This window comes from Hyperolius riggenbachi, chromosome 3, assembly GCF_040937935.1.
Source record: "Hyperolius riggenbachi isolate aHypRig1 chromosome 3, aHypRig1.pri, whole genome shotgun sequence".
NCBI classification, from domain to species: Eukaryota; Metazoa; Chordata; class Amphibia; order Anura; family Hyperoliidae; genus Hyperolius; species Hyperolius riggenbachi.
In genome coordinates, this window is record NC_090648.1 from 209,771,981 (window position 1) to 209,799,618 (window position 27,638).

The 27,638-nt window shown below is 46.1% G+C and overlaps 1 protein-coding gene across 3 annotated transcripts in view; it reads right to left on the reverse strand.

Moving 5' to 3' along the window:
* The window catches only part of LOC137563315 (long-chain fatty acid transport protein 2-like), a 147,074-nt gene extending 122,258 nt beyond the window's left edge, over positions 1–24,816 (reverse strand). Inside the window, exons 1-2 of one of the 3 annotated variants that reach the window (XM_068275612.1) lie at positions 24,783–24,816; positions 147–625 (exon numbers count right to left, since the gene is read on the reverse strand). In XM_068275612.1, coding sequence (XP_068131713.1) covers positions 147–624 — 478 coding nt within the window. In that variant the 5' untranslated portion in view covers position 625; positions 24,783–24,816. Of the gene's footprint in view, positions 1–146; positions 626–18,350; positions 18,415–24,615; positions 24,720–24,782 lie in introns of those variants that run through there. The other 2 variants (XM_068275610.1, XM_068275611.1) reach the window with 2 other exon arrangements.
* Positions 24,817–27,638: the final 2,822 nt, after the last annotated feature.

The window sequence follows — 27,638 nt, forward strand, 5'->3', positions numbered from 1 at the left end:
TGAATGAAGTAGAGGAAGGATGTGATTGATTCATCTTCAAGCTGCAAACATTTTCCTAAACTATTTTGAATAAGTTTGCATCCATTGCCCTTCCCTACTGTTTACAATATATTTAGATACACATAGTTACAAAGATGTTCACTCACCTGCAGCTGCAATTAGCACTTTGGCCTCACAGGGCAGGAAGCATTGAAGGAGGGCTTTATCCCGAATATTAAAGTTCAGGCATGACATTGGGCAGCCTAATTTGGCCAGTGCCAGCCAAATCCAGACATAAGCAGGCTGATTAAATGAAAAAATAGCAACACAATCTCCTTGTTTCAGCTTTGCATGTTGTGTCAAAGCCCATGCAGCCTGATTACTTTTAAGGTCTATCTCCTTATAGGTGTAGGATTGGTCTTGGTATAAAATAAATTTGTGATCCGGTCTTGTGGAGACATGCTGAAGAAATGAATCCAATACACCAGCACTGCGGCGAAACTGCACCGACTTTTCAATCTTCAATGGGAAATAGATAAATTTTATAGCGAACTTGAAGTCCTCCCACAAATTTGCGAGGAATGTTCTCTTTACTATTATCCAAAGGGGGAGGATCAAGAGCAGAATCATCAGTATTATATTCATTCTGGGGAGAAACAAATACCAGGAACATTGATGAGAACAAGCGGTAAAAAGTGTCATGCAGGAAATTTCTTTTCTTTACAAAGATGAGAATAAGGCTCCCTGCACACTGCAAATTTGTTTTCCGACTCTGATTCCGATTCCGATTCCGATTTTCAATTCCGATTTTCCCCTGTATACATTCAACAGAAAAACGGATCAAAAAATGCAGTGTGCAGTAAAGATTAAAAATCGGAATTGGAATCGGATGTAAAAACTGATTAAAAAGCAGAATCGGAATCGGAAATGCATGCAGTGTGCAAGAGGCCTAAATGTGGCCACTAAGAATCCAATTTCTAGTGAAAAATCGTTCAAGCAATCAGAAATTCTGATCGGAAGTGAACTCATTCACTACACCATCAACTAACAAATCTTTGCTTCCTATTTATCACAACCAACAAGAAAATCCAAATTTTGGTTAGACGAAATTTTTTTTATAATTGTTCGCAATCGATTGTGCCCATCAACAGAGATTATTTACAACCAATCCAATCAGAATTTCTAATCGCTCGAACAATGTTTCGCTGTAAATTGGACCGTAGTGGCTACCTTAATCCACTTAGGGCCCGTTTCCACTAGAGCAAATCTGCATGTGTTTCCTGCTTGCAGATTCGCATAGACAATACAAGTGGATGGGACTGATCCACTTGTCAGGATTTCTGAGCGTTTTTCTGTGCAGAAAAAATCTGCACGGCAGAGCCATCAGAATTCGCATACCGCTATGCGATTTGCATACAATGTATTTAATAGGGAATTCGCATGCGGTTTTGGTATGCGAATTTTCATGCGAATTTGCATGGAATCAATGGAAAAGCACACAGGCACTGCCATGGTTAAATTCGCATACATCGTCACCCATGCGAATTCGCATGCAAATTCGCATGAAAATTTGCATACAACCGCATACGAAATTCGCATCCGCATGCAAATTTTTACCGCGGCGATTCCCACCGCACAAGTGGAAATGGGCCCTTATCAGTTCACACTGGTACTCAGGGGCTAGGATCCTCAGAGATCCAGGGCACTTTTGGGCACTCCAGCTGGAAAATGGGTGTGGCCATGCACCAGAATGGGGGTGTGGTCATGGGTGGAGCCACATTTACATGAACTTAACTGCAGTCTAAGTAGGCCTGCCCAGCAAAATGTTGGATGAAGCCCCCTCTCCATTAATAATAATAAAAAAAGGCAGCATATTACAAAAATAGGCAGTGTCACTTAAACATAACTAGGGTTACCTGGCTTCTGTGCTGGCTGGTCTGGCTTTCTGCTGGGTGGGCTGACCTGCTGCCAGGTTGTCTGAAAGTCCCCCCGTAGCATTCCCTGACCTTCTAGTGGGCCCCCTCCCATGCTCCTATGGGCTAGGTGAGTAAATGTTTTTTCTTTTTTTTTCTTTTACAGGTCAGGTGCTGCCCACACTACTGGTGAAATGTGCTGCCCAGTGCCCATGCCTACAAATAATACATATACACCTGGCTACATATAATGGGGACACCTATACACCAGGCTACATATACTGGGCACATATACCCCTGGCTACATATACTGGGCACATATATCCCTGGCTACATATACTGGGCACATATACCCCTGGCTACATATACTGGGCACACATACCCCTGGCTACATATACTGGGCACATATACCCCTGGCTACATATACTGGGCACATATACCCCTGGCTACATATACTTGCACATATACCCCTGGCTACATATACTGGGCACATATACCCCTGGCTACATGTACTGGGCACATATACCCCTGGCTACATATACTGGGCACATATACCCCTGGCTACATATACTGGGCACATATACCCCTGGCTACATATACTGGGCACATATACCCCTGGCTACATATACTGGGCACATATACCCCTGGCTACATGTACTGGGCACATATACCCCTGGCTACATATACTGGGCACATATACCCCTGACTACATATACTGGGCACATATACCCCTGGCTACATATACTGGGCACATATACCCCTGGCTACATATACTGGCGCATATACCCCTGGCTACATAAACTGGGCACATATACACCTGGCTACATATAATGGGGACACCTATACACCTGGCTACATATACTGGGCACATATACCCCTGGCTACATATACTGGGCACATATACCCCTGGCTACATATACTGGGCATATATACCCCTGGCTACATATACTGGGCACATATACCCCTGGCTACATATACTGGGCACATATACCCCTGGCTACATATACTGAGCACATATACCCCTGACTACATATACTGTGCACATATACCCCTGGCTACATATACTGGCACATATACCCCTGTCTAGATATACTGGGCACATATACCCCTGCTTACATATACTGGGCACATATACCCCTGCTTACATATACTGGGCACATATACACCTGGCTATACTGGGGACACCTATACACCTGGCTACATATACTGGGGACACCTATACACCTGGCTACATATTCTGGTCACATGTACACCTGGCTACATATACTCGGGAAACCTATACACCTGGCTACATATACTGGGGACACCTATACACCTGACTACATATACTAGGCACAAATATACCTGGCTACATATACTGGGCACATACACACCTGGCTATACTGGGGACACCTATACACCTGACTACATATACTAGGCACATATATACCTGGCTACATATACTGGGCAAATATACACCTGGCTATACTGGGGACACCTGAACACCTGGTTACATATACTGGGGACACCTGGCTATACTGGGGACACCTATAGACCATGCTACCTATTCTGGGGACATCTATACACTTGGCCACCTATTCTGGGAATATCTATACACCTGACCACCTATTTTAAGGACATCTATACACCTGGCTACCTATTCTGGTGACATCTCTACATCTTACCACCTATTCTGGGGACAACTATACACATGGCTACTTATACTGGGGACACCTATAGACCTGGCTAGCTATACTGGGGGTACCTATTTTGGGGGAACTGCTGTCAGATCTGTATTTTTGGGGAAACGCTGATGCCAGATTACTTGTATTTTGGGGAACTGCTGCCAGATTGTGTATGTTGGGGGACCACTGCTGCCAGATTGCATGTATTTTGGGTGTTACGTGTATTTTGGGTGATCCACTGCCAGGGTTCGCGTATTTTGGGGAACTGCTTCCAGATTATGTGTATGTTGGGGGAACTGCTGCTGCCAGATTGTCTATTTTGGGGGAACCACTGCCATATTATCTGTATTTTGGGGGAACCTCTGCCAGATTATGTGTATTTTTGGTGAAATGCTGTGAGATTACATCTACTTTTTGGGGATACACTACGACAGAGCTCAAACGTCCCCTGGCAGTCCTTTTATACCACTGCTAAGGCCATGTATATTTGGCCCCACCCATGACCACGCCCATGCTATGCTTAACCGCGCCCATTTTCTGGTAAAAGTGCTGCAGTGCCCACATGTATTACTGGGGAAATGTGCTGCAGTGCCCACATGTATTACTGGGGAAATGTGCTGCAGTGCCCACATGTATTACTGGGTAAATGTGCTGCCCAGTGTCCACATGTATTACTGGTGAAATGTGCTGCCCAGTGTCCACATGTATTACTGGGAAAATGTGCTGCAGTGTCCACATGTATTACTGGGGAAATGTGCTGCAGTGCCCACATGTATTACTGGGGAAATATGCTGCAGTGCCCACATGTATTACTAGGGAAATGTGCTGCAGTGCCCACATGTATTACTGGGGAAATGTGCTGCAGTGCCCACATGTATTACTGGGGAAACGTGCTGCAGTGTCCACATGTATTACTGGGAAAATGTGCTGCCCATGCCCACATGTATTACTGGGAAAATGTGCTGCCCATGCCCACATGTATTACTGGGGAAATGTGCTGCAGTGCCCGCATATGTATTTACTGGTGAAATGTGCTGCAGTGCCCAGTGCCCACACATGTATTTACTGGAGAAACGTGCTGCCCACATGTATTTACTGGTGAAATGTGCTGCCCACATGTATTTACTGGTGAAATGTGCTGCCCATATAGTGTATTTACTGGTGAAATGTGCTGCCCATATAGTGTATTTACTGGTGAAATGTGCTGCCCACATGTATTTACTGGTGAAATATGCTGCCCACATAGTGTACAGTATTTACTGGTGAAATGTGCATCCCATGCCCACATAGTGTATTTACTGGTGAAATGTGCTGCCCACATAGTGTATTTACTGGTGAAATGTGCATCCCATGCCCACATAGTGTATTTACTGGTGAAATGTGCTGCCCACATAGTGTATTTCTGGTGAAATGTGCATCCCATGACCACATAGTGTATTTACTGGTGAGAATTATGGTGGGGTTGTCAGGGCACCCTGTAGAAAAAGGCACAGGAGACAGCCTGTGCTAAATAAAAATCTTTTGTATGATTCAAAGATTTCGTCATTGAGGTAAGACACCTTGTTACCCTTTTCATTTTTAAACTGTTTTTAGAAGCTTTATACACTTCAGGGTGCCTCTCTCCCCCCCCCCCCCCCCCTAATTATTTACTGGTGAAATGTGCATCCCATGCCTACATGCATTTACTGGTAAAATGTGCATCCCATGCCCACATGCATTTACTGGTGAAATGTGCATCCCATACCCATATGCATTTATTGGAGAAATGTGCATCCCATGCCCATATGCATTTACTGGTGAAATGTGCATCCTACGCCCACATGCATTACTGGTGAAATGTGCTGCCTGTGCCCACATGCATTTACTGGTGAAATGTGCTGCCCATGCCCACATGCATTTACTGTTGAAATGTGCTGCCCATGCCCACATGCATTTACTGGTGAAATGTGCATCCCATGCCCACATGCATTTACTGGTGAAATGTGCATCCCACGCCCACATGCATTGACTGGTGAAATGTGCATCCCATGCCCACATGCATTTACTGGTGAAATGTGCCTCCCATGCCCACATGCATTTACTGGTGAAATGTGCATCCGATGCCCACATGCATTTACTGGTGAAATGTGCATCCCATGCCCACATGCATTTACTGGTGAAATGTGCATTCGATGCCCACATGCATTTACTGGTGAAATATGCACCCCATGCCCACATGCTTTTACTGGTGAAATGTACTGCCCTGCCCACATGCATTTACTGGTGAAATGTGCATCCCATACCCACATGCATTTACTGGTGAAATGTGCATCCCATGCCCACATGCATTTACTGGTGAAATGTGCATCCCATACCCACATGCATTTACTGGTGAAATGTGCTGCCCATGCCCACATGCATTTACTGGTGAAATGTGCTGCTCATGCCCACATGTATTTACTGGTGAAATGTGCATTCTATGCCCACATGCATTTACTAGTGAAATGTACTGCCCATGCCAGCATGCATTTACTGGTGAAATGTGCATCATATGCCCACATAGTGCATTTACTGGTGAAATGTACAATCCATGCCCACATGCATTTACTGGTGAAATGTGCTGCCCATGCCCACATGCATTTACAGGTGAAATGTGCTGCCCATGCCCACATGCATTTACAGGTGAAATGTGCATCCCATGCCCCCATGCATTTACTGGTGAAATGTGCTGCCCATGCCCACATGCATTTACTAGTGAAATGTGCATCCCATGTCCACTTGCATTTACTGGTGAAATGTGCTGCCCATGCCCACATGCATTTACTGGTGAAATCTGCTGCCCATGCCCACATGCATTTACTGGTGAAATGTGCATCCCATGCCGACATGCATTTACTGGTGAAATGTGCTGCCCATGCCCACATGCATTTACTGGTGAAATGTGCTGCCCATGCCCACATGCATTTACTGGTGAAATGTGCTGCCCATGCCCACATGCATTTACTGGTGAAATGTGCTGCCCATGCCCACTTGTATTTACTGGTGAAATGTGCATCCCATACCCACATGCATCTACTGGTGAAATGTGCGTCCCATGCCCACATGCATTTACTGGTGAAATGCGCTGCCCACGCCCACATGCATTTACAGGTGAAATGTGCTGCCCATGCCCACATGCATTTACTTGTGAAATGTGCTGCCCATGCCCACATGCATTTACTAGTGAAATGTGCATCCCATGCCCACATGCATTTACTGGAGAAATGTGCATCCCATGCTCACTTGCATTTACTGGTGAAATGTGCTGCCCATATTATTTACTGGTGAAATGTGCTGCCCACATAGTGTATTTACTGGTGAAATGTGTCCACATAGGTTCAGCTATGTTCAGGGCCGGATTTGTACTTCCTAGTTCCTAGTGCCCTAGGCCTGCTGTCACCAAGCGCCCCCCGCCATCACCACCACCAAAAAACATTCTGTCCAACTATCTGACTAGCGATCACTGGTTTGAATGGGCTCATTTCAGTTGTGCTGCTGTGCCCCTCATTGAACAAAGAATCAGTGGTTGCTCTGTCCTCTCACGATGGAAATTTGCGCTCCTACTCGAATGTGCACAGCAGCCGATAGTGTTCTGGGAATGCATACTTGAGAAATGACGCTGATGTATGACCGGTACTCGTCAAGAATGCATAACACTATACCAGCCTCGGTTGCTGTGCACATCTGAGCAGGAGCAGGAAATTATAGGGAGTGCGAGTGGCCAGAGCATGCGCTGCTTCTTTGTCCTCTGTGCGACTGGCTGCAGTCGGAGCCACAGACAGGTGGCAGGGCAGTGCAATGGAGAGAAGCCCATCCAAAGCAGAGAACAGGTAAGTAGCAAACATCCTGTCAAGACCTACTTTGGATGTTTGGTTGTAATTAGTGGACCTGAACTCAGAACTTCCTCTCTGCTCTAAAAGATACTCAGCAACATAATAACCTTTAAAGAAAAAACATGTCTTTGTTACAGCTGATACAAATCCTGAAATAAATAGACAGTGTGTCTAATTCCTACTTTCATGGAAGCAGACATATTAACATCTTGTGCTTTAAAATAAGCTTATATGCTGTGGCAGTCAGGTGACACAGGGAAGATATCAAATTTGTGATTAGACACAGATGTGGAAGAATTCGAAAGGCTCTCTAAATACATACATGGTGTATTTTTCTGCATGTTTTCCTTCTGTTCTGTGCAAGAGTTCAGCTCCACTTTAAAGCATCTGAATGACATTTATTTATATTTGCTGAAAAATCTATGTATCTCTTTTGAATGATGAATGTACATATTGGGCTCGATTCACAAAGCGGTGCAAAGTGTTAGCACCATGGTGAAAAGGCCCTTATCACGCCTAAAGTCACTTTAGGCATGATAAGAAGAAACTCGCGCGAAGTTGCCGCGCGTACGCGCGTACGCGCGTAAGTGCGCGCGCAACACCCGACGCTTCGCGCGAAGCTCCCATTAAGCCCTATGGGACTTTGCGCGCGCTCTTACGCGCGTACGCGCGAACGCGCTTACGCGCGGTAACTTCGCGCGAAGAGCAGGAAAAATCGGTGATAACTCAGTGGTGAAAAGGTCATCACGCCTAAAGTCTTTTAGGCGTGATAACTGGGTTATCACCGCTTTGTGAATCGAGGCCATTGTGGTGTGCTCTAACATACTGACAGTATACAGCAACAAAGTCTGAAGAAGGTTTATTAGCAGAACGATTACTCTTTTTCTTTTAAGCCAATAAATGGTATCATCCTGATTCAAAACTCTCTGCTTTTGCTGATGGCTAAGATGGTGCAATGCTTCACTGCTACAGGAAATCAGGATGCCAAACCATACACATAGCATAGAGGTAGTAACAGCTCAGGTGACAGTGACAGTTTAGCAATGAAAGGGAAGCATACAGCATTTTTATTCCAGGCTGCAGCAGTTCTCATAGATGGTCAGAGCTAAAGGACAGAAAATGAGTCAGGAAAGAGTTAACTTAAGCGGAGACGAGATCACTGGCTAGGAAGAAAAAAAAAGCAATAAATTAGGCCTAGATAAGAAAGTGTAATTTACAACTGCTGGGGTCAGTGTCACAGCTGTAAAAAAGAAGGCAAAGAAACTAGCAGAAATGTTTGTGAATGCCTGCATTAGAACTCAGCGGAACTTAGTTTTATCTGCTTTGTAATGTAAATCCCTGGTATTTCTCACATCCACTTGTACTGTATGTCGATCATATAGATAATTGAATCATCAGGTGACAGTTATGATTGATCCTGATTGTTATAACACATCAGGAAGTGAGAGGTGCAGGGATTGGGGAACTCTGGAATTCATCTATTAGTGCAGAGCAGGGCGCTGGCTGCACTGCGGGAACAGGGGAGATGATTTACTTTGACATATGACCTCTTCTCTCTCCAAGTCATGCCGCCCTTCCTATTTTATCTGATTTTATCGCCCTAGGCCATGGCCTTTGTGGCCTTTGCAGAAATCCGGACCTGGCTATTTTTCTCTCCTCCAAAATTCACAAGAAGTTTCCTAAAAAGCCCGCTACTGACTCTGCCTTTGACTCCGCCCCCTGTCCATCCAAACCTTGGGGTGTCCACATTTTTTGACCATTTTGTCCAGGAAAAATAAGAAATTGGTTTGGCAACTCTGCACCCAGTATGCCCACATAGAGGCACCACAGCACACAGGATAACCCCAATTGATGCACCACAGCTCCCAGCATGCCCACCATTGAGGCACCACAGCTGACTCTGCCTGGGGGACATCCGGGGCACCCCAGAAGAGATGGGGCACATGCCACTGATCTTTGGGGCTAGCAACGCCCCTGCTGGTACCCCTACTTGGTAAAACTGCATTCATAGTCTATGATATCTGCAGATCTCATACACACCTTGTTTAACGGACATTCATCTGCAGATCAGATCCACCAGGATCGATCTTCAGATCTGCAGATAATTGTCTGATGTGCAGATGAATGTCTGTTAAACAAGGTGTGTATGAGGATCTGCAAATATCATAGACTATGAATGCATTTTGCAGGAACGGATCTTTTGCAGGAACTGATCTTTTGCAGATACTAATCTTTTGAATGTGTACAGCATCTTTGTGTGCAGCATCTTGCAAAGATTTTTATCTGATGAGGAGTTCAGCTCAATAGAATAGACTGTGTAGATATGGCTCTCATACTACATGAAAGGGGATAAAATTGGTCTGTGATCTTTCATTTTCCAAAGACTTTTATCTGATGTGTGTACCCACCTTAAATGATGCAGAGACATTGTAAATTGAGTTCAAATGTGACTAGTACTGTTGATCGAACAGGGCTCGGCACTGTTTGTTATTCCCCGAACATTCGCCTGTTCGGGTTGAGCACAGCCGAGCACCGCATGGTGCTCTGCCGTGCTCTTCGGTCTCCTCCCCTCGCTTATTGCCGCCTTTGCAGGCAGCCAATAAGCGGCGACGATGCTTTTTCCACAGCTATGGTCACACAGCCTAGCTGGCTGTGACCATAGCTTTGATTGGCCGAGCGGGTCACGTGTTCTGGTATATAAATACCAGAACGCGCGGCAGGCTCCACCATTCGCATTGGGGTTTAGCTTGGGGTAGGCATGAGACAGAACTAGCGGTTAGGTGACAGCACTGCCAACCAGGCCACCCACAGTGCCCCAGCCTCACAACCACTGTCAGCAGCAGCCACAGTGCCCCAGCCTCACCACTGCCAGCAGCAGCCACAGAGCCCCTGCCTCACCACTGCCAGCAGCAGCCACAGAGCCCCTGCCTCACCACTGCCAGCAGGCACTGCCAGCCCACTGCCAGCAGGCACTTCCAGCAGCCACAGTGCCCATCTTTTTTGTTGCCAGCCACAGTGCACCTGCCTCACCACTGCCAGCAGGCACTGCCAGCAGCCACTGTGCCCATCTTTTTTTGTTGGCAGCCACAGTGTACCTGCCTCACCACCACTGCCAGCAGGCACTGCCAGCAGCCACTGTGCCCATCTTGTTTTGTTGTCAGCCACAGTGCACCTGCCTCACCACTGCCAGCAGGCATTTCCAGCAGCCACTGTGCCCACCATATTTGGTCCCAGGCCAACCACTGTCAGTGTGTTTGTGCCAGGACTCTGAGGGCAGCCTTTTTCCTGCTGCCAGCTGCGAAAACTTGTGCCCATCATAGAAAGCACAGTTTATTGCATTTTACGGTTGGTTATTGTTGAGAAAAAAAGCAGTACTTTCAGTGCCAGCTGAGAACAGTTGTGCCCATAAAAAAACACACTTTATTGCATTTTACTCTTGCTTAGGGCTTGATTCACAAAGTGATGATAACCCAGTTATCACGCCTAAAAGACTTTAGGCGTGATAACCATTGCACCACGCTGGTGAAAAGCCCCTTATCACGCCTAAACTCAGTTTAGGTGTGATAAGTTTAGGCGTGATAAGTTTAGATAAGTTTAGATCGCGCGCAAAGTCCTGTGCGCAAAGCAGCGCCATTAAACTCTATGCAATGTTTTGCGCGCACCAGACTTTGCTAGTGCAAAAGTTTTTATCAGCTGTGCACTGCGGTGCTAACCCAGTCGGTGCTAGAGTTATCACGCCTAAACTTATCACGCCTAAACTGAGTTTAGGTGTGATAAGGGGCTTTTCACCAGCGTGCTAACTGTTAGCACGCTTTTGTGAATCAAGCCCTTATGCCGTGCATGCACGGCTCATTTTATGCGACGGATGGAGCCAGCGGCTGGATGCCGGCGCATCCCCGCTCGTCCGCACGTGCGCGCGGATCGATTGCCGCTCGTCCCCGCCGGCGCTTCCTTATCACCGCTCGATTCCCTGCCATTGTCCGCCGGCGGGAATCGAGCGGGTGCGGATCAAGCGGAATGATCGGGCCAGCTGAATATTATCAGCTGGCCGGATCAGCTGGTCAATACACGGTACGGAAACGTACCGTGTATCCCCAGCATTAGGCTCATATGCAATTCACTTTTTCTCCTGAGTTTTCTCCTAGGTGATATTTTCACAACTTGTCAAAATATGCCTTTTAAGCCACCAGCAAACAAGAAAATACTTGAAGTAAGTTTGATAGTACTTTTTCACCAAATTTTGGGTACTTTTTCGATTGTAACATTGTGAAAATTAAGTTTAAAGCGAAGGTGAAAATGATCTCTTAGGAGATAACTCAGGTGAAAAAATGAATTGCATATGTGCCTTAGTGTTGTATAAAAAAAGCAGTACTTTCAGTGCCAGCTGGGAACAGTTAAGCATGCAGTTTTCCCAATACACGTATGCCTTTTTTTGGGAGTTTTATTTGTTTTATTGGCAGTCAAGTATAATTGGCGCACTGCTCTGCAAACATGAGTCACTGCTTCTATTCTGAGCCTAAGATCTATGTGTAAATGTCCCCCCACTATTTCCAACCCATTTTGCTGAAGTTTCCCTCATTTTGCAAATTTTTTCAGGCCTGCAAAGCAGGCATGCTCGGGTCCCCATTGACTTCAATTAGGCTCGGTGTTCAGCCGAATATCCCGAACATCTGGACCATGTTCGGCCGAGCCGACCCGAGCTTGAATAACTGGGTGTTCCTTCAACAGTAGTGACTAGGCAGAGTACTGTAACGATTGGTGTCAGCAACACAGATTTTTCTGATTATTGGTGATCTGCAGTATCACCAATAATACAGATGCTATACTTGATTATGTGGTGATCTGCAGAATCACCAATAATACTAGTATAGCTAAACACAAGACACCTAATGTGGTATAGTGTTTGGTGCAACAGCAGGGGTGCCTTTCCCACCAGACAGTAGAGGCAGCCGCTTGGGGCGCTGTGCATTGAAAAGGCGGGGCCGCCCGCCGCATTTACTGTGACCATTTTTAACTTCTTGCATTTATTTACCTTTAGCACGCTGCCCATGTGCTCACTAGTGCCTCCCTCTGTATAGTTTCTCCATTGAGTAGTCGCCGCCTCCTCCGCTGCCTCCCCGATCAATAGAGCAGTGAGTCAACGCTGGCTCTTCTCCACCACTCCTCCTAAAGCTGCTCCCCTGCTTCTCCATTAGCCACCGGGTAAAGTGTTTACCTCATGTGGCCACATTCTGCCTTTAACTCCGCCCCCGCCAGTCAATACAAGCACTCTGGCGCGTTAATTGAAATGTCTGATGACATTGACTCCGGGTCCTTTCGGGCTGTGAGCAGAGCCTCCCTGGCTGTCTGTGTCTGCAGAGTGCAGACTGCAGGTCTGAGCCCTTTCATGTAACGGCAATGTGCTGTGGGGGAGGAGGAGAACGATCAGGAAGGAGAGCTTCTGTGCAAAGAAGGGGGAGGCTGCAGCTGAAGGATGTACCCAGGGGGATAGGAAACTCCAGTCCCAGGACACACCACTTCTTTCTACTCGGTGAGTAAAAGCAGGCTGACAACTGTCTGCTGTAAGGGATGGCCAGGCACTCCTCATTAATCACTGGCTATTCAGTGATTGTTCCAGGCTGCAGTATAAACTGATAGAGCATTGTATAGGGTAAGAGAGACTGGGCATCAGTGTCATCTGTTTAGCAGTATATACTGTGTGCTGCAGTTTGTTTATGCCTTGATGCAATTTGAAAGATGCTGGGTCCTTGTTATAGGGGCCCAATATGTGAGCATTTTATCTATTCTTGCAACCTGTATAGGATCATATTTCACATATACAGATCTGCTGTTTGTTTGAGTGTCATGGTAATGGTCACCGGTCAATGACATTCTTGAGCACTGGGGGGACGCTTAAAGAGAACCAGAGACAATCTAAAGAAAAGATTTTATACACACCTGGGGCTTCCTCCAGCCTCATACGCATGGATCGCTCCTATGCCGCCATCCTCCGCTGCCCGCAGCTATGAGAACCGGGACCCCGCTCTGCCGTCAGTCTGAGCCAGTCTGAGCGTAAGGGAAGTGCTCTTTGCGTATCTCTGCAGCAGCCGCTGGAGAGATACGTAGAGGGCGCACTTCTCCTGCGTAGCCTGGCTCCGATGACGTCGGTGAAGGGAGCCGGTTCTCGTAGTTGCGGGCAGTGGAGGATGGTGGCATGGGAGCGATCCATGCGTATGAAGCTGGAGGAAGCCCCAGGTATGTATAACATCTTTTCTTTAGATTGTCTCTGGTTCCCTTAAAAAGAGTCTGAAGCGAGAATAAATCTCGCTTCAGACCTCATAGATAGCAGGGGCATGTGTGCCCCTGCTAAACCGCCGCTATCGCGCCGCTAAACGGGGGTCCCTTCACCCCCAAATCCCCTCGGTGCAGCGGGGGAGCGCTTCCTGGTTGGGGCAGGGCTAACCGCCGCAGCCCTGCCCCACGCGCGTCTGTCAGCGCGTATCTCCGCCTCTCCCCCGCCCCTCTCAGTCTTCCTTCACTGAGAGGGGTGGGAGAGAGGCGGCGATGCAGCCGTTAGCCCTGCCTCCAGGAGCGACCAAGTCTGCGACCAAGTGTTGCAGGGGGGGGGGGGGGGGGTTGGGGGTGAAGGGACCCCCCTTTAGCGGCGCGATAGCGGCGGTTTAGCAGGGGCACACGTGCCCCTGCTAACTATGAGCATTGAAGCGAGATTTATTCTCGCTTCAGAGTCTCTTTAAACCAGACCTGAAAAAGTTTCACTTATCTGGGGCTTCTACCAGCTCCCTGCAGCCATCCTGTGCCACGCAGGTCCCCAACGATCCTAGCGGTGCAGTTTTGGTTTTGCCAACTTAAAAGTCGACGTCCACTGCGCTTGTGGGGCCCTGGCTGCACAGGTCCTCATTCGCTCCAGTCACTGGAAGCGTCCTCTGTGCGGACAGAGTACGGGGCAATCTCTACTGCGCAGGATGCTTCTGGCTACAGGAGTGAACGAGGACCTGTGCGCCCAGGGCAGGAGCAGCGAACGGTGACTCTACAAACCGAAACTGCGCCACAGTGGGAGAACAGAGGATCGTTGAGGACTGGCACGAGACAGGTTCACTTTAAGCGGTTGACCAACAGGATAGCAAGCACTGAGGATTACAGTTTTACATTTGTTTTTCTAGGGGTTACTTCTGGCTGCAGCTGCTGCTACTACCATCTCAAACTAAGGCCAGTTAAAAGTGTTTGTAAACTCCTAGCAGTTCTGTTGTATAGGCAAATCATTAGGTTTAGCTTTTTTTCTGTCTATAGCCAAGTAGCTTAGATTCTAAGCCTTTGGCAGGGTCCTTCCTTATCTCGTAATTCAACATGATCATGTGCTCCTTTTCTATGACTACTATTACTGGGCCCACCTAACCAGCCCAAAATTGCATGATCACATATTCTCTACCCTGTTTGCCTTGTATAGCCTTTACTATGTTGTATAACCTTGTTATGTCTGCCATCCTTTTGAATCATTGTATGTATTTATTGCCCAGCACTGAGTAATATGTTGGCGCTTTATAAATGCAATTAATTATAATTGTATGGAAAAATTAGTTTGTTAAATAGAATACTCTTCATTCTGGACGACGCTGTGCGTTTGAGATTAAAGGATAACTGAGATGATCTGTGACATGGAGATAGACATGTGTATGTACAGTGCCTAGCACACAAATAACTGTGCTGTGTTCCTTTTTTTCTTTCTCTGCCTGAAAGAGTTAAATATCAGGTATGTAAGTGGCTGACTCAGTCAGAAAGTGACTACAGTGTGACCCTCACTGATAAGAAATTACAACTATAGAACACTTTACTAGCAGAGGATGGCTTCTGAGAGCAGGAAGGAGATAAAAGGTTCAATAGTTCATAAATGTTAGCTCTGGCATACTTCAAAGAATGTGTCATTGAGTAAAAACAGTTAAAACTTAAAACAACAGATTTAAACATAAAATAAAACTGTGGAATATTTTAAAAAGTAATTTCTAGGAGAAGGAAGATAGATAAAATTGTTTATTTCATTAGTTTATTTTCGCTTTGGGTGTCTTGATAGCCAAGCTGAAAATGTATACACAATAGGAGTCTATACATACTTAATTTTTAGGGTTATCCACACCAGGATCACTGCCTCCATTGCCTCAGCCATGCTCCATTTACATGCAATCAGTCTCTAAACCAGATCGCAGCGGCAGTGGTGGCCAAGAATAAACTATTCATGCGTAGTTGAAGAATATTTGCTTCAACCCTGGTTTGGGTCTAGACTGGGAATGACTTCAGGAAAACGAAGCCGGGCAGGGGAAAATGGAAGCAGCAATCCTGGTGTGGGTATAGGATCCTTTTATTGATGCAATTTCAGCTCTTATATCCTTTAAGGTTAAGGTATCTACACAATACGATTCTTTGTGCGATTCGATTATGATTCTATTTACGATCCGAATAAATCCGACATGTCCGATTGTTTTGCAATGGCAAATCGAATTGAATCGAATCCCGATTGGACAGGTCAGATTTAATTGGATCGTAAATAGAATCGTAATCGAATCGCACAAAGAATTGTATCGTGTAGATGGGGCTTGACTGACCACAGGTGATTGCCTGATGCCCCCTAATGCCCTATCCTCAAGAGGGTTGTAGTTTGGCTGCAAAAGGTAGTGTTGGGGGTGGGCTAGGACTAGGTTATGCACCAACTAGGGTTAGTTAAGTCTGGCCACCGAACTGCAGAGAGGGGCGCAGCCCCAATCAGCTGGGGGGGGGGGGGAGGGGGGGCGCCACAGGTTTCCTTGCCTGGAGTGACAAAAAGTCTAGAGGCGCACCTGTGCAACCATAATCGGAGTGGTTATCTTCCGAGAAGCGGGAGACACAGACACTACTGCAGCCAAGGATTCCCTGAGAAGCAGGGAATCAGACTGCACTGCAGCCAGTGGACCTCTGAGGGGCAAAGTTCCACTGACTGTGCTGCCAGATAATGATGTGTAATGGAATGAGTGATTCTGATAGACCTGCAGCCGAGGTTTTCCTGAGGAGCAGGAAATCAGACTGTACTGCAGCCAGTGGATACCCGAAGAGCAGGGATCACTGACTGGAGTAATAGGATTGGTCTGCAGCTAGGGATTCCCTGAGGGTCAAGGAATCAGACTTTAGAGAGGTAGAGACCCACTGACTGTGCTGCAAGATGGTCTCCAGAGGAGCCGGTGACCATAGGCCTGATCTTGCAGCTAGTAAACACTTGAAGAGCAAGTGTCACAGATAGTACAGTAAGGCTGATCACCCAAGGGCTAGGTGACAGCCAGAAAGGTCAGACAAGCCAGGTCGGCAACACACGGACAGATAAGGTACAGAGGTGGAAGACTGATTCGGTATCCAGGTACAGGCAATGTTGGCAACAGATAATCAGATGAGTGGAAGTACCGAATCAGAGAACAGGAGAGTAGTCAGGAAAGCCAAAGGTCATAACAGGTAACAGTAATATATCTCAATCCTAGTCTTAGGTGTGAGGTCCTTGGTCTCAACACCTGGGAACTAGTCTAAAACATAAACAGTAGCAATGTAGCAATCTCCTAGTCTTAGGTGTGAGGTCCGGTGTGAGGTCCTTGGTCTCAACACCTGGGAACTAGTCTAACACATAAACAGTAGCAAGCAATAGTACTTTAAAGCTATTAACGGAATCTGACTCAGTGTGAATTCCCAGCTCTGGCTGGTTCTAACACACTGTAGGATCTGACTCAGGTCTGAGCGCTCACACGTAAATGTTCCCAAGAGCAGACAACTTGTAAGTGACAGGCAAGTCCTATATATACCAAAAGCGTTTCTCAGTGCCGCCCCAGTCACTCAGCCAATCAGGAGCATAGCTGGAGTCAGATGATCGGCCTGATCAGCTGACTCCCCTTCTACCAGCATAAAGGTCCTGTCGCCTGGCGCGCGCGCGCGTAGCTCTCCATCTGTGTGCACTAGAAGGACCAGGCGAACCAGCATCATGTTGCTGAGCGGCAGAAGCCGCCGGCTGGGCCGTGGAGATAGCCGCCATGCCGCTTGCCCATGCGGTGGCATTTCCGCTATTCATTACAAGTACATACACATACCTCCCAACTTTTTGAGATGAGAAAGAGGGACACTTAAGCCACACCCCTGTCACACCCCTGATTACGCCCCTGTCACATCCCTAGTCACGCATACCATAAACATTTCATGAGAAAAATATGTTGTTTTATAATTCAAACCACACTGTTCCTTTCTATCTTGGTTCATTTTCCTTCATATTAACATTTTAAAATTAGTAATATATCAATTTAAAGGATGTGAATAAAGTTTAGAGTCAATCAAACACATTTTTAGTAGATAAATATATATATTTACAAAGAAAGAGGGACAAAGTCTTGAAAGGGGGACAAATGAGGAGGAAAGAGGGATCGGGGGACAGGGCTCCCAAAGAGGGACTGTCCCTCCAAAAGAGGGACAGTTGGGAGCTATGCATACACCATTTGTTATAAGCTAAAATAGAATTTGGGCATTTAAAACCCATCTTACCACCACATGAAATACAACGAATGGTAGTGTGACAAACATATGAAATAAAAAAAAGATAATAATGACAATATTTATTATCTAACTAACTGTAATGGCCTTTCTAACATTAAATTACTTAGAATTGTTAAAAAAATACATTGCCTAAAAACATTGTAAAGTTTGTATTTGATTCTACAAACCCCCTGCTGACATGCTTTGATGAGGTGATGTTAAGTATAGTAAAAATCAGAATGTTACAACTGTAGGAATCTGTATTTGAATTTAATACATCAGCCAGCAAATTGCATTTGCTTTTTGCTACCAGATTAAAGCATTGCAACATCCCATATCCATAGCCTTATAAACTATTGCATGTGTGTTTTTTTTTAAATCAAATGCATTACTCAAGATCAACAGAGCTAGCTTACCTTGATATATCAACCTGCAAGCATTGAGGTAAATGAGTTCTTCCTTTATCTAGTTGTCACGAGTCACGACTGAAGTGCTTTAAACTATCCCGCAGCTGCACTATGAACTCAAAACAGTTCAATAACATTTGCACTTTGAAACTGCCTTGGTTACATTAAATATTCAACATAAAGGGTGTAATTTAACTGGCATACGCCACAGAAAAGTAAGATAATGGTAATAATAAAACCGATCATACAGAGGATGTAAAAAAATATCTTTAGGCGGGATGTGATTATATGTGATCTGAAGTCTGATATGTGCTGAGGCATTCCATTGGTCAAGCTAAATGAGTATCCATAGCAAGTAAATAAAATAAACATTGTAAGCAGGCATGCACAGGTGGAAAAAAAAGATTTTACGTATTTTTTTTAAACCACTTCGGTACCAGCAGCCTCTTCCCCATTAAGGACCAGAGGCTGCTGGTACAGAAAAATGCTGCTTCCCGACAAATCGCCGCAAAAATTTGCCGGTCACGCCATTCTGTCCCTGCCGCAGGCTCTTCTCTCTGCTGTCTCTATGACGGCAGAGCGCTGTGCACCGGTCAGGAGCCGCTTTCACTGGCTTCTGACACCGTCAATCAATATAACCCAATGGGATTGGCTTACAGTGATGACAGGGCCAGGAGCCAATGAAATCGGCTCCTGACCTGCTCACAGAGCTCTGCCGTCAAAGAGATGGCAGGGCGAGCGAATTGCGGTGGGGACAGAGCGGCGAGACTGGTGGTAACAGCGGGGGTGCGCGGTCAATGCGACATAGAATCTACATCCAGTCAGGGCCACAGCACCACCTGCTGGACTTAGATTCGTACTGCGTCGGTCCTGGAAAGGTTAATGGTGTGGATTTTTTTTTCAACCGGTGCATTGTGTAAACCAGTAAATGGTTAAAAAATGACCTTGATGTGGGGAACACTATAAGCCAATCTCTGTTTAATGAGCCCACATCCTTTGTCATGGACATGGAGCAGAGCTTGTCCCTCAGCCTTGGAACAAGCGCACTTGGACGGGTGTTGAAATCTCTGACCCTCACCTCCGTTGAAATGTACTTCTCACGTAGGCTGGTATTAGCGGGAGGGGGAGGAGGGGCTATATGCTTGGCGGCTTCTCCCTTTTGGCCACCTAATTTACATGGGTGAATAGCAGGTTAAGGTCTTATTTGAAGAGGTGGAAATGCACCTTTTTTTAACGCTTCAAATATTTGAAAATTAGGAGTGCATTCACATAATTATTATTATTATTATTGATTTATAAAGCGCCAACATATTCCGTGGCACTGTACAAAGTAAGAAACAAACATGGGGTACATAATAATACAGACAATGGTGTACACCAATATACAAGATACATAATTAGTGACAATATACAAAGAATGATACAAAATACAAATTATAGAATTGGTAATGACAGTGATAAAATGAACATGATGAATAAAATGTATAATGGTTACCAAGACACAAAAGGAGGAAAGAGCCCTGCCCTTGCGAGCTTACAATCTAAAGGGAATGGGGGGGGGGGGGGGGGGGGGACAGGAGGAGGGGTAGTATGCAGCAAATATATAGAGGCTTTGTGTTTTAGGATACCTAGTAGGAGTGCAATTTGGTCTTAGTACAAAGGGAAGTGGCCTAAGGTAGAGCATATGCTTGTCGGAACAAGTGTGTTTTTAGAGAGCGTTTAAAGGTAACAAAGGTTGGCGAGTGACGGACGTGTTGCGGGAGGGCATTCCAAAGGAGGGGTGAAGCGCGTGCGAAGTCTTGTAAACGTGAATGTGAGGAGTTGATTCTAGAGGAGGACAACAGAAGATCATGTGCCGATCGGAGATTGCGATTGGGTTTGTATCTGGAGATTAGTGAGGATATGTACCGGGGAGAGAGATTGTGGAGAGCTTTGTAGGTCAGGGTTAGGAGTTTGAACTGAATCCTCTGGTTAATTTGCAGCCAGTGAAGAGCTTGACAAAGCGGGTCGGCAGAGGAAGATAGAGAAGAAAGATGAATGAGACGAGCAGCTGAGTTCAGTACTGACTGGAGCGGGGCCAGTTTGTTAGACGGTAGTCCACAAAGTAGTACGTTGCAGTAGTCCAGACGAGAAATGATGAGAGCATGTATTAACATTTTAGTTGTGTCTTGAGTGAGAAAGGGACGGTTGCGAGATATGTTTTTGAGTTGGAGATGGCAGGAGCTGGTTATGGAGTGAACATGAGGAATAAAAGAGAGAGATGAGTCGAATATCACCCCCAAGCACCGAGCTTTGGGAACTGAAGTTATGGGAGTGTTATTGACATTTATTGTTACTTCAGGCAGGGAGGTGGACAGAGACGGTGGAAAAATTATTAGTTCTCTTTTACTCATATTAAGTTTTAGGAAGCGAGAGGACATGAAGGAGGATATAGCAGACAAGCAGTTAGGAACACGTTTAAGGAGGGAGTTAAGGTCTGGGGCAGAGAGGTACAGTTGTGTATCATCTGCATAGAGGTGGTATTGAAACCCGAATGAGTTGATTAAATCACCAAGACCATGCATGTAGATGGAAAAGAGGAGGGGACCAAGGACAGAGCCTTGGGGAACCCCGACAGACAAAGCATGAGGAGAAGAGATCTGATCTGAGTAGGAGACTGTGAAGGACCTTCCAGAGAGGTAGGAAGATAACCATGTGAGAGCAAGGCCCTTTATTCCGACATTTGAAAGTATTTGTAGGAGTAAGGTGTGGTCGGCAGTATCAAATGCTGATGAAAGGTCCAGAAGGATGAGTATGGAAAATTGACCTTTGGATTTGGCTGTAAGAAGGTCATTGGCCACTTTGGTAAGGGCTGTTTCCGTGGAGTGGTTAGAGCGAAAGCCAGACTGGAACTGATCAAGTAGGAAGTTAGCAGATAAATAATGGCTTAATTCTGCATGTATATGGCGTTCAAGTAGTTTGGATGCAAATGGGAGAAGTGACACTGGGCGGTAGTTGGCAAGTGTGGTAGGATCTAGAGAAGGTTTTTTAAGTAGTGGTGTCACAACAGCTTTTTTGAGTGGGGACGGAAAGATGCCAGTAGAGAGGGACAGGTTAAATAGCGCTGTTAGTGCAGGCAAGAGGAGAGATGAGGATAGCTGCGGATTGAAATGGAAGGGAATAGGATCCAAAGAACAGGTGGTTAGATTAGCTTTGGCAATTATAGAGGAAAGAGAGTGTTCAGAGAGTGGAGAGAAGGCAGTTAGAGAACAGTCAATGAGAGGTGTGGAGGTGGGATTTGAGGGCTGCATGGAGAATTCACTTCTGATGTTTTCAATTTTATCAGTGAAGTATGTTGCAAATTCTTCAGCTGATAAGCAAGATGAAGGAGGAGGAGGAGGGGGATGGAGAACGGAGTTGAAGGTGCTGAACAAGCGTTTTGGATTGTGTAAATGGGCGGATATTAGGGAAGAAAAATAGGACTTTTTTTGCCACAGAGAGTGCGTTTCTGAAGTTGTTCAAGGCAATTTTATATAAGATGAAGTCCTCACTTGTGTTACTTTTCCTCCAGCGCCGTTCAGCTGCTCTAGAGCATCTTTTTTTTAACTGTTTAGTGGTTTTGGTCATCCAGGGTTGGCGACAGACACGGTGAGGGCGGGCATTGACGAGGGGGGTGAAGTCATTCAAGACTTTTGTAATGGAGCTGTTGTAGTGTATAGCAGCCGAGTCTGGGTCGGTGAAGGATTGTGTGAGGAGAGGTGCCAGGGCATCAGAGACAGTTTGAATGTCTAGATAGTTGCGATAGTTTCTGCGAGTATGTGAGCGTGCTTGTGCCAGGGAGGTAGGAAAAGAGGAGGAGAGAGAAAAGCTAAGTAGGTTATGGTCAGAGAGTGGTAGAGGATCATTAGTAAAGTCAGTGACAGAGCAGAGACGAGTGAATACAAGGTCAAGCGTATGGCCATCAGTGTGGGTTGAGGTAGAGGACCACTGAGACAAGCCATAGGAGGAAGTGAGTGATAGAAGTTTTTTGGAGACAGTGTTATTGGTGTCAATAGGAATGTTAAAATCACCCATGATGATGGTAGGGATGTCAGAGGATAGGAACTGGAGAAGCCAGGCAGAGAAATGATCCAAGAAAACTGAAGCAGGGCCTGGAGGGCGGTAAATAACTGCAATTTGGAGGTTCAAGGGAGAGTATAGTCGGACTGCATGGACTTCAAAGGATGGCAGGGAGAGAGAGGGAATAGGAGTGAGAGGCTTGAAGGAGCATTTATCTGAGAGGAGAATGCCCACACCACCACCATGCTTATTCTCACCTCTAGGAGTGTGGGTAAAGCGGAAACCTCCATAGGAGAGGGCGGCAGGTGAGACTGTGTCAGAAGGGGTCAGCCAGGTTTCAGTGATCCCAAAGAATGTGAAAGCATTGGAAATGAAAAGATCTTGGATAAAGGGCAGTTTGTTGCAGACTGAGCGGACATTCCAGAGGGCAGCCGAGATCGGAGGGGGTGTAGGGGGAAGGAGTGGAATATTAATAAGGTTACAGTAAGAGGGAGGGAAATTTGATTTATTGCAAACAGTGTGATTAGCAGGGGGGAGTGGGGGTCCAGGGTTAGGTGAAATGTCCCCAGCAACAAGGAGGAGGAGTAGGCAGAAGTTGCGATGTAGACTCATATTTAGACGTAGTGTGACATAGAAGGTGAAGTTGTAATTACAAGAAAATCTTATGAGAGGCGAGCTGTGGAGTGGATAGGAGGGATCGTGAAATGTACAGCATATTGCTGACAGCAGGGGGATGTAGTGTGTGGAGAGATTTGAGGATGGCTGGGGAGAGCAGGCAGATAGTAAACACTGGGTTAAACATTTTTGCAACTAACCAGAGAAGCAGAGTTTTCTGTCAGTTCCTTCTGTTCCCTTCTGGTTCAATTCTGGTCTAATTTTGGTCGTTGTATTTTCTTTACACTTAGAGTTACAGATGCACTTTGAGTTCAAATGCTCAAAACTGACCAGTGGTCAAAATTGACCTCCTATCCTAGCTATATGCAAACAGGCTGCCAGCATCTTAATTAGCAGACTGAATGCAGGTGAGATGGTGAAGTGTTTGAATGGGAGTCTCAGCCTTGTAGGCTGGAATTTAAAGGAGACTCTGTATGGGGCTGGACAGAAATTTAACTCACAGATCAAACACAGCATAGAACACTGCATAAACTGCTGGCAAAGCAATAAATTATATGTTAATTTAAGGCCAAGACCTAGATAAGGCCAAAAGCTGGGAACTGGTGGAATGGAACCAAAGATCAGAGGTTGACACAAATTTAAAACCAAGAATGTCCATAGTCAGATAGCAGGGCATGGTGTGTTACAAACAGACATATAATAATGCAATCAGATAGAAATCGATAGATGAAGTTGGGATCGTACCATAGACAGACAGATATTGCAATCAGATAGAAATCGATAGATGAAGTTGGGATCGTACCATAGACAGACAGATATTACATAATGTAGACATCAACAAAAAAATACGGGGTGCATTTAAAAAAATTGAAAATGAATTATCCTACCTAATAATTAGCAAGTGTCCCTACGTCCTGTCCGTGTGTCAGTGCTTTTGTGCTACGGCGCATGTCCTGCACTGACACAGCCGTTGGGACAGGACGGGTTAGGAGGCGGGCCGGCCAGTCAAGCGCGTGTGCACGCATGCGCACTGACTGGCGGCGGCAGCAGGACCGAGACCTAAAGCCTGTTTTTAAACGGGCTTAAGTCAACTAGTAGATGTAAAAACATCAAAATAAAGAACTCGCCTTGAGCACCCCACATATTCGGAAGCAAAAAAACAACAAGAAATAATAGGGTTTTGTCAAGCTGAGTTTATAAAAACTACAAACTATTACTTTATTAATAGATCAAATAACAAATATACATTTACAAAGGTAAAGAAGCTATACACAAAACATCTAGCATACCACACCTTACTGCTTAATTCACAAGTCAAAGGTGTGGAAATTACTACAAAAGTTAATGCACATATTTCTCTGGCTTCCTTCGGCAAATCAAGTGTTCTACCATGGGACTGACATAAAAAATAAGGACTTCAAAGGTCAGCGACATAAAAAATATGGCTATAAGCCAAAGATTTAATCACAGAACAGCCACACTTGTGGCAGACATGGACATCAGTCTTTCCATGGGCCTCTGGCGATACAGACACGCTGATAAGATATGTCCTGGCAGAAAAAAAGCAGAAAACTTCACATCGTGTGTCTCAGTTCACAACAACCCCCTGTTCCCTGCTCACCTGCAGGCTTCTATGCAGCATACAATAAAACAGTCCAAACGTCCTTCTCTCTTATTGAATAGCATATCGCTAATAGGGTAATAACACCTCTAACAAGCCCTCATTGCCCCACAGAATGAAATGTACATAGAAAAACCTTGAAAACCACATATAACAAAGCGATGTACCTTACGGTACTGGCTCCTGCTCCATGCTCCAAGGCAGCCGTCTTTGTGAGATTGCAGGTAAGGTACAGCATACATCCCAAAGGTCTGCCCCGGGCTGTTTACAATGTGTGATGTTTACAAGGGTGTAGTATAAAGTGATGCACATTATGTGAAGTTTTCTGCTTTTTTTTTTTCCAGGCATATCTTATCAGCTGGTTGTAACGATCGGTGTCAACACACAGAGAGAATCTGATTATTGGTGATCTGCAGTATCACCAAGAATACAGATATATACCCGATTATTGATGATCTGCAGAATCACCAATACTACAAGTATAACTAACCTCTGGACACCTGATGAAGTGTAAGTGTTTGGTGCGACAGTATATGAGCCTGGATCACCTGAGGAGCAGGTGACCCTAGACCATATAACGATTATCTCCTAGTAAGGGCTGGAGATAACCAGAGAGCCAGTGATTCCCTGAACTGCTGGGAGTCAGACTCTACTGCAGTCAAAGGACTCCTATGAGATAGAGTCCCTAACTGGATTGCAGAGAGGTCCCTCTGAGGGACAGGGAGTCCCTGCAACTACTGGACACCCCACCGGGGGGGGGGGGGGGTGTCACAGGTAGAAGGGTCGGCCAGGCCGGGTCGGCAACACACGAGCAGATAAGGTACAGAGACAGAAGGCTGATTCGGTAACCAGGGACAGGCAGGGATGTCAACAGGTAATCAGATATGCGAAGGTACCGAATCAGAGAGCAGGAGAAGGGTCAAGAGAGCAATAGGTCATAACAGATATCAAGCAGAGGCCTAGTCTAGAGAGTGAGGTCCGTGGTCTCAACACTCAGGAACTGGTCTAAAGAATAACACAGCAATGACACAGTATCCCTAATCTTGGGTGTGAGGTCCGTGGTCTCAACACCCTGGAACTGATCTAAAGAATAACACAGCAATGACACAGTATCCCTAATCTTGGGTGTGAGGTCCGTGGTCTCAACACCCTGGAACTGGTCTAAAGTATAACACAGTAATAACACAGTAATCTGGCTAAGTGTGAATTCCCAGGTCCACCTGGTTCTAACACACTGAGGGATTGTAACGAACGGTGTCAGCACACAGAGAGAATCTGATTATTGGTGATCTGCAGTATCACCAAGAATACAGATATATACCTGATTATTGATGATCTGCAGAATCACTGATAATCCAAGTATAACTAACCTCTGGACACCTATATAGTGTGAGTGTTTGGTGCAACAGTAATGACTTTGAGTTGTACCACCCGAGGAGCAGGTGGTCTTTGGCAGTATGGGCGATACCGCCCTTTGGAAAGTGCAAAAACCTTCCAGCAGCCTGAGACCTCCAAAGGGGTGGAGCCCCAGGCTGAAAGTAGGAAGGACCTGTGAGTGAGTGACACCTGAAAGGTGGATGTCACTAGCAGGTCTGGAGACTATCTCTAAATGGAGAGAGATAGCTCTCAAGGTCGGGCAAGCCAGGTCGGCAACACACGGGCAGACAAGGTACAGAGACAGAAAGCTGATTCGGTATCCAAAGGCAGGCAGGGTTGGCAACAGGTAATCAGATATGCGTAGGTACTGAATCAGAAAGCAGAGGGATAGTCAAAAATGCAATAGGTCATAACAGATATCAAACAATGCCTAGTCTTGGGTGTGAGGTCCGTGGTCTCAACACCCTGGAACTAGTCCGGAGTATAATATGATGGTAAACAGTATCCCTAGTCTTGGGTGTGAGGTCCGTGGTCTCGACACCCTGGAACTAGTCTGGAGTATAACACAAAGATAACACAGAGTCCCTAATCTTGGGTGTGAGGTCCGTGGTCTCAACACCCTGGAACTAGTCTTAAGTATAACACAATGATGCACAGAGTCCCTAATCTTGGGTGTAAGGTCCGTGGTCTCAACACCCTGGAACTAGTCTGAAGTATAACACAATGATACACAGAGTCCCTAATCTTGGGTGTGAGGTCCGTGGTTTCGACACCCTGGAACTAGTCTGAAGTATAACACAATGAAACACAGAGTCCCTAATCTTGGGTGTGAGGTCCGTGGTCTCGACACCCTGGAACTAGTCTGAAGTATAACACAATGATACACAGAGTCCCTAATCTTGGGTGTGAGGTCCGTGGTCTCGACACCCTGGAACTAGTCTGAAGTATAACACAATGATACACAGAGTCCCTAATCTTGGGTGTGAGGTCCGTGGTCTCGACACCCTGGAACTAGTCTGAAGTATAACAGAATGATACACAGAAGTAATCTGGCTCAGTGTGAATTCCCAGGTCCTCCTGGTTCTAACACACTGTAGGATCTGTCTAAGGTCTGAGTGCTTCCACGTAAGTGTTCGCAACGGCAGACAACCTGAGACTGACCAGCAGTAACTATATATAGAGCGGCGCTCTCCGGCGCCACCCATCAGTGATCAACCAATAGTCACTTGCTCTGAGGTCAGCTGACCAACCTGGTCAGCTGATCCCTCCTCGGTTGTCATAAAGGTTCTGCCTCTCAGCGCGCGCGCGCGCGCGCGTATTCCTCAACCTGTGTGAACTAACAGACCCAGCCACACCAGACGCACGCTACTGCGTGCAAACCGACGCGCTGGATGCGGAATCAGCCGCCTTGCTGCCAGTACACGCGGTGGCTTTTCCGCGTTCTATTACAGTACCCCCCCCCTCCTGAGGAGTGGACTCCGGACACTTCCCACCAGGCTTCCCAGGATGTGAGTCATGGAATTCCTTCTTAAATTCCTCTGCATGCATGCGAAAATCTGGCACCCAAGTTCTCTCCTCTATGCCATATCCCCTCCAGTGAACCGGATACTGCACGGAGTTCTGCCCAAGCCGGGAGTCCAGAATCT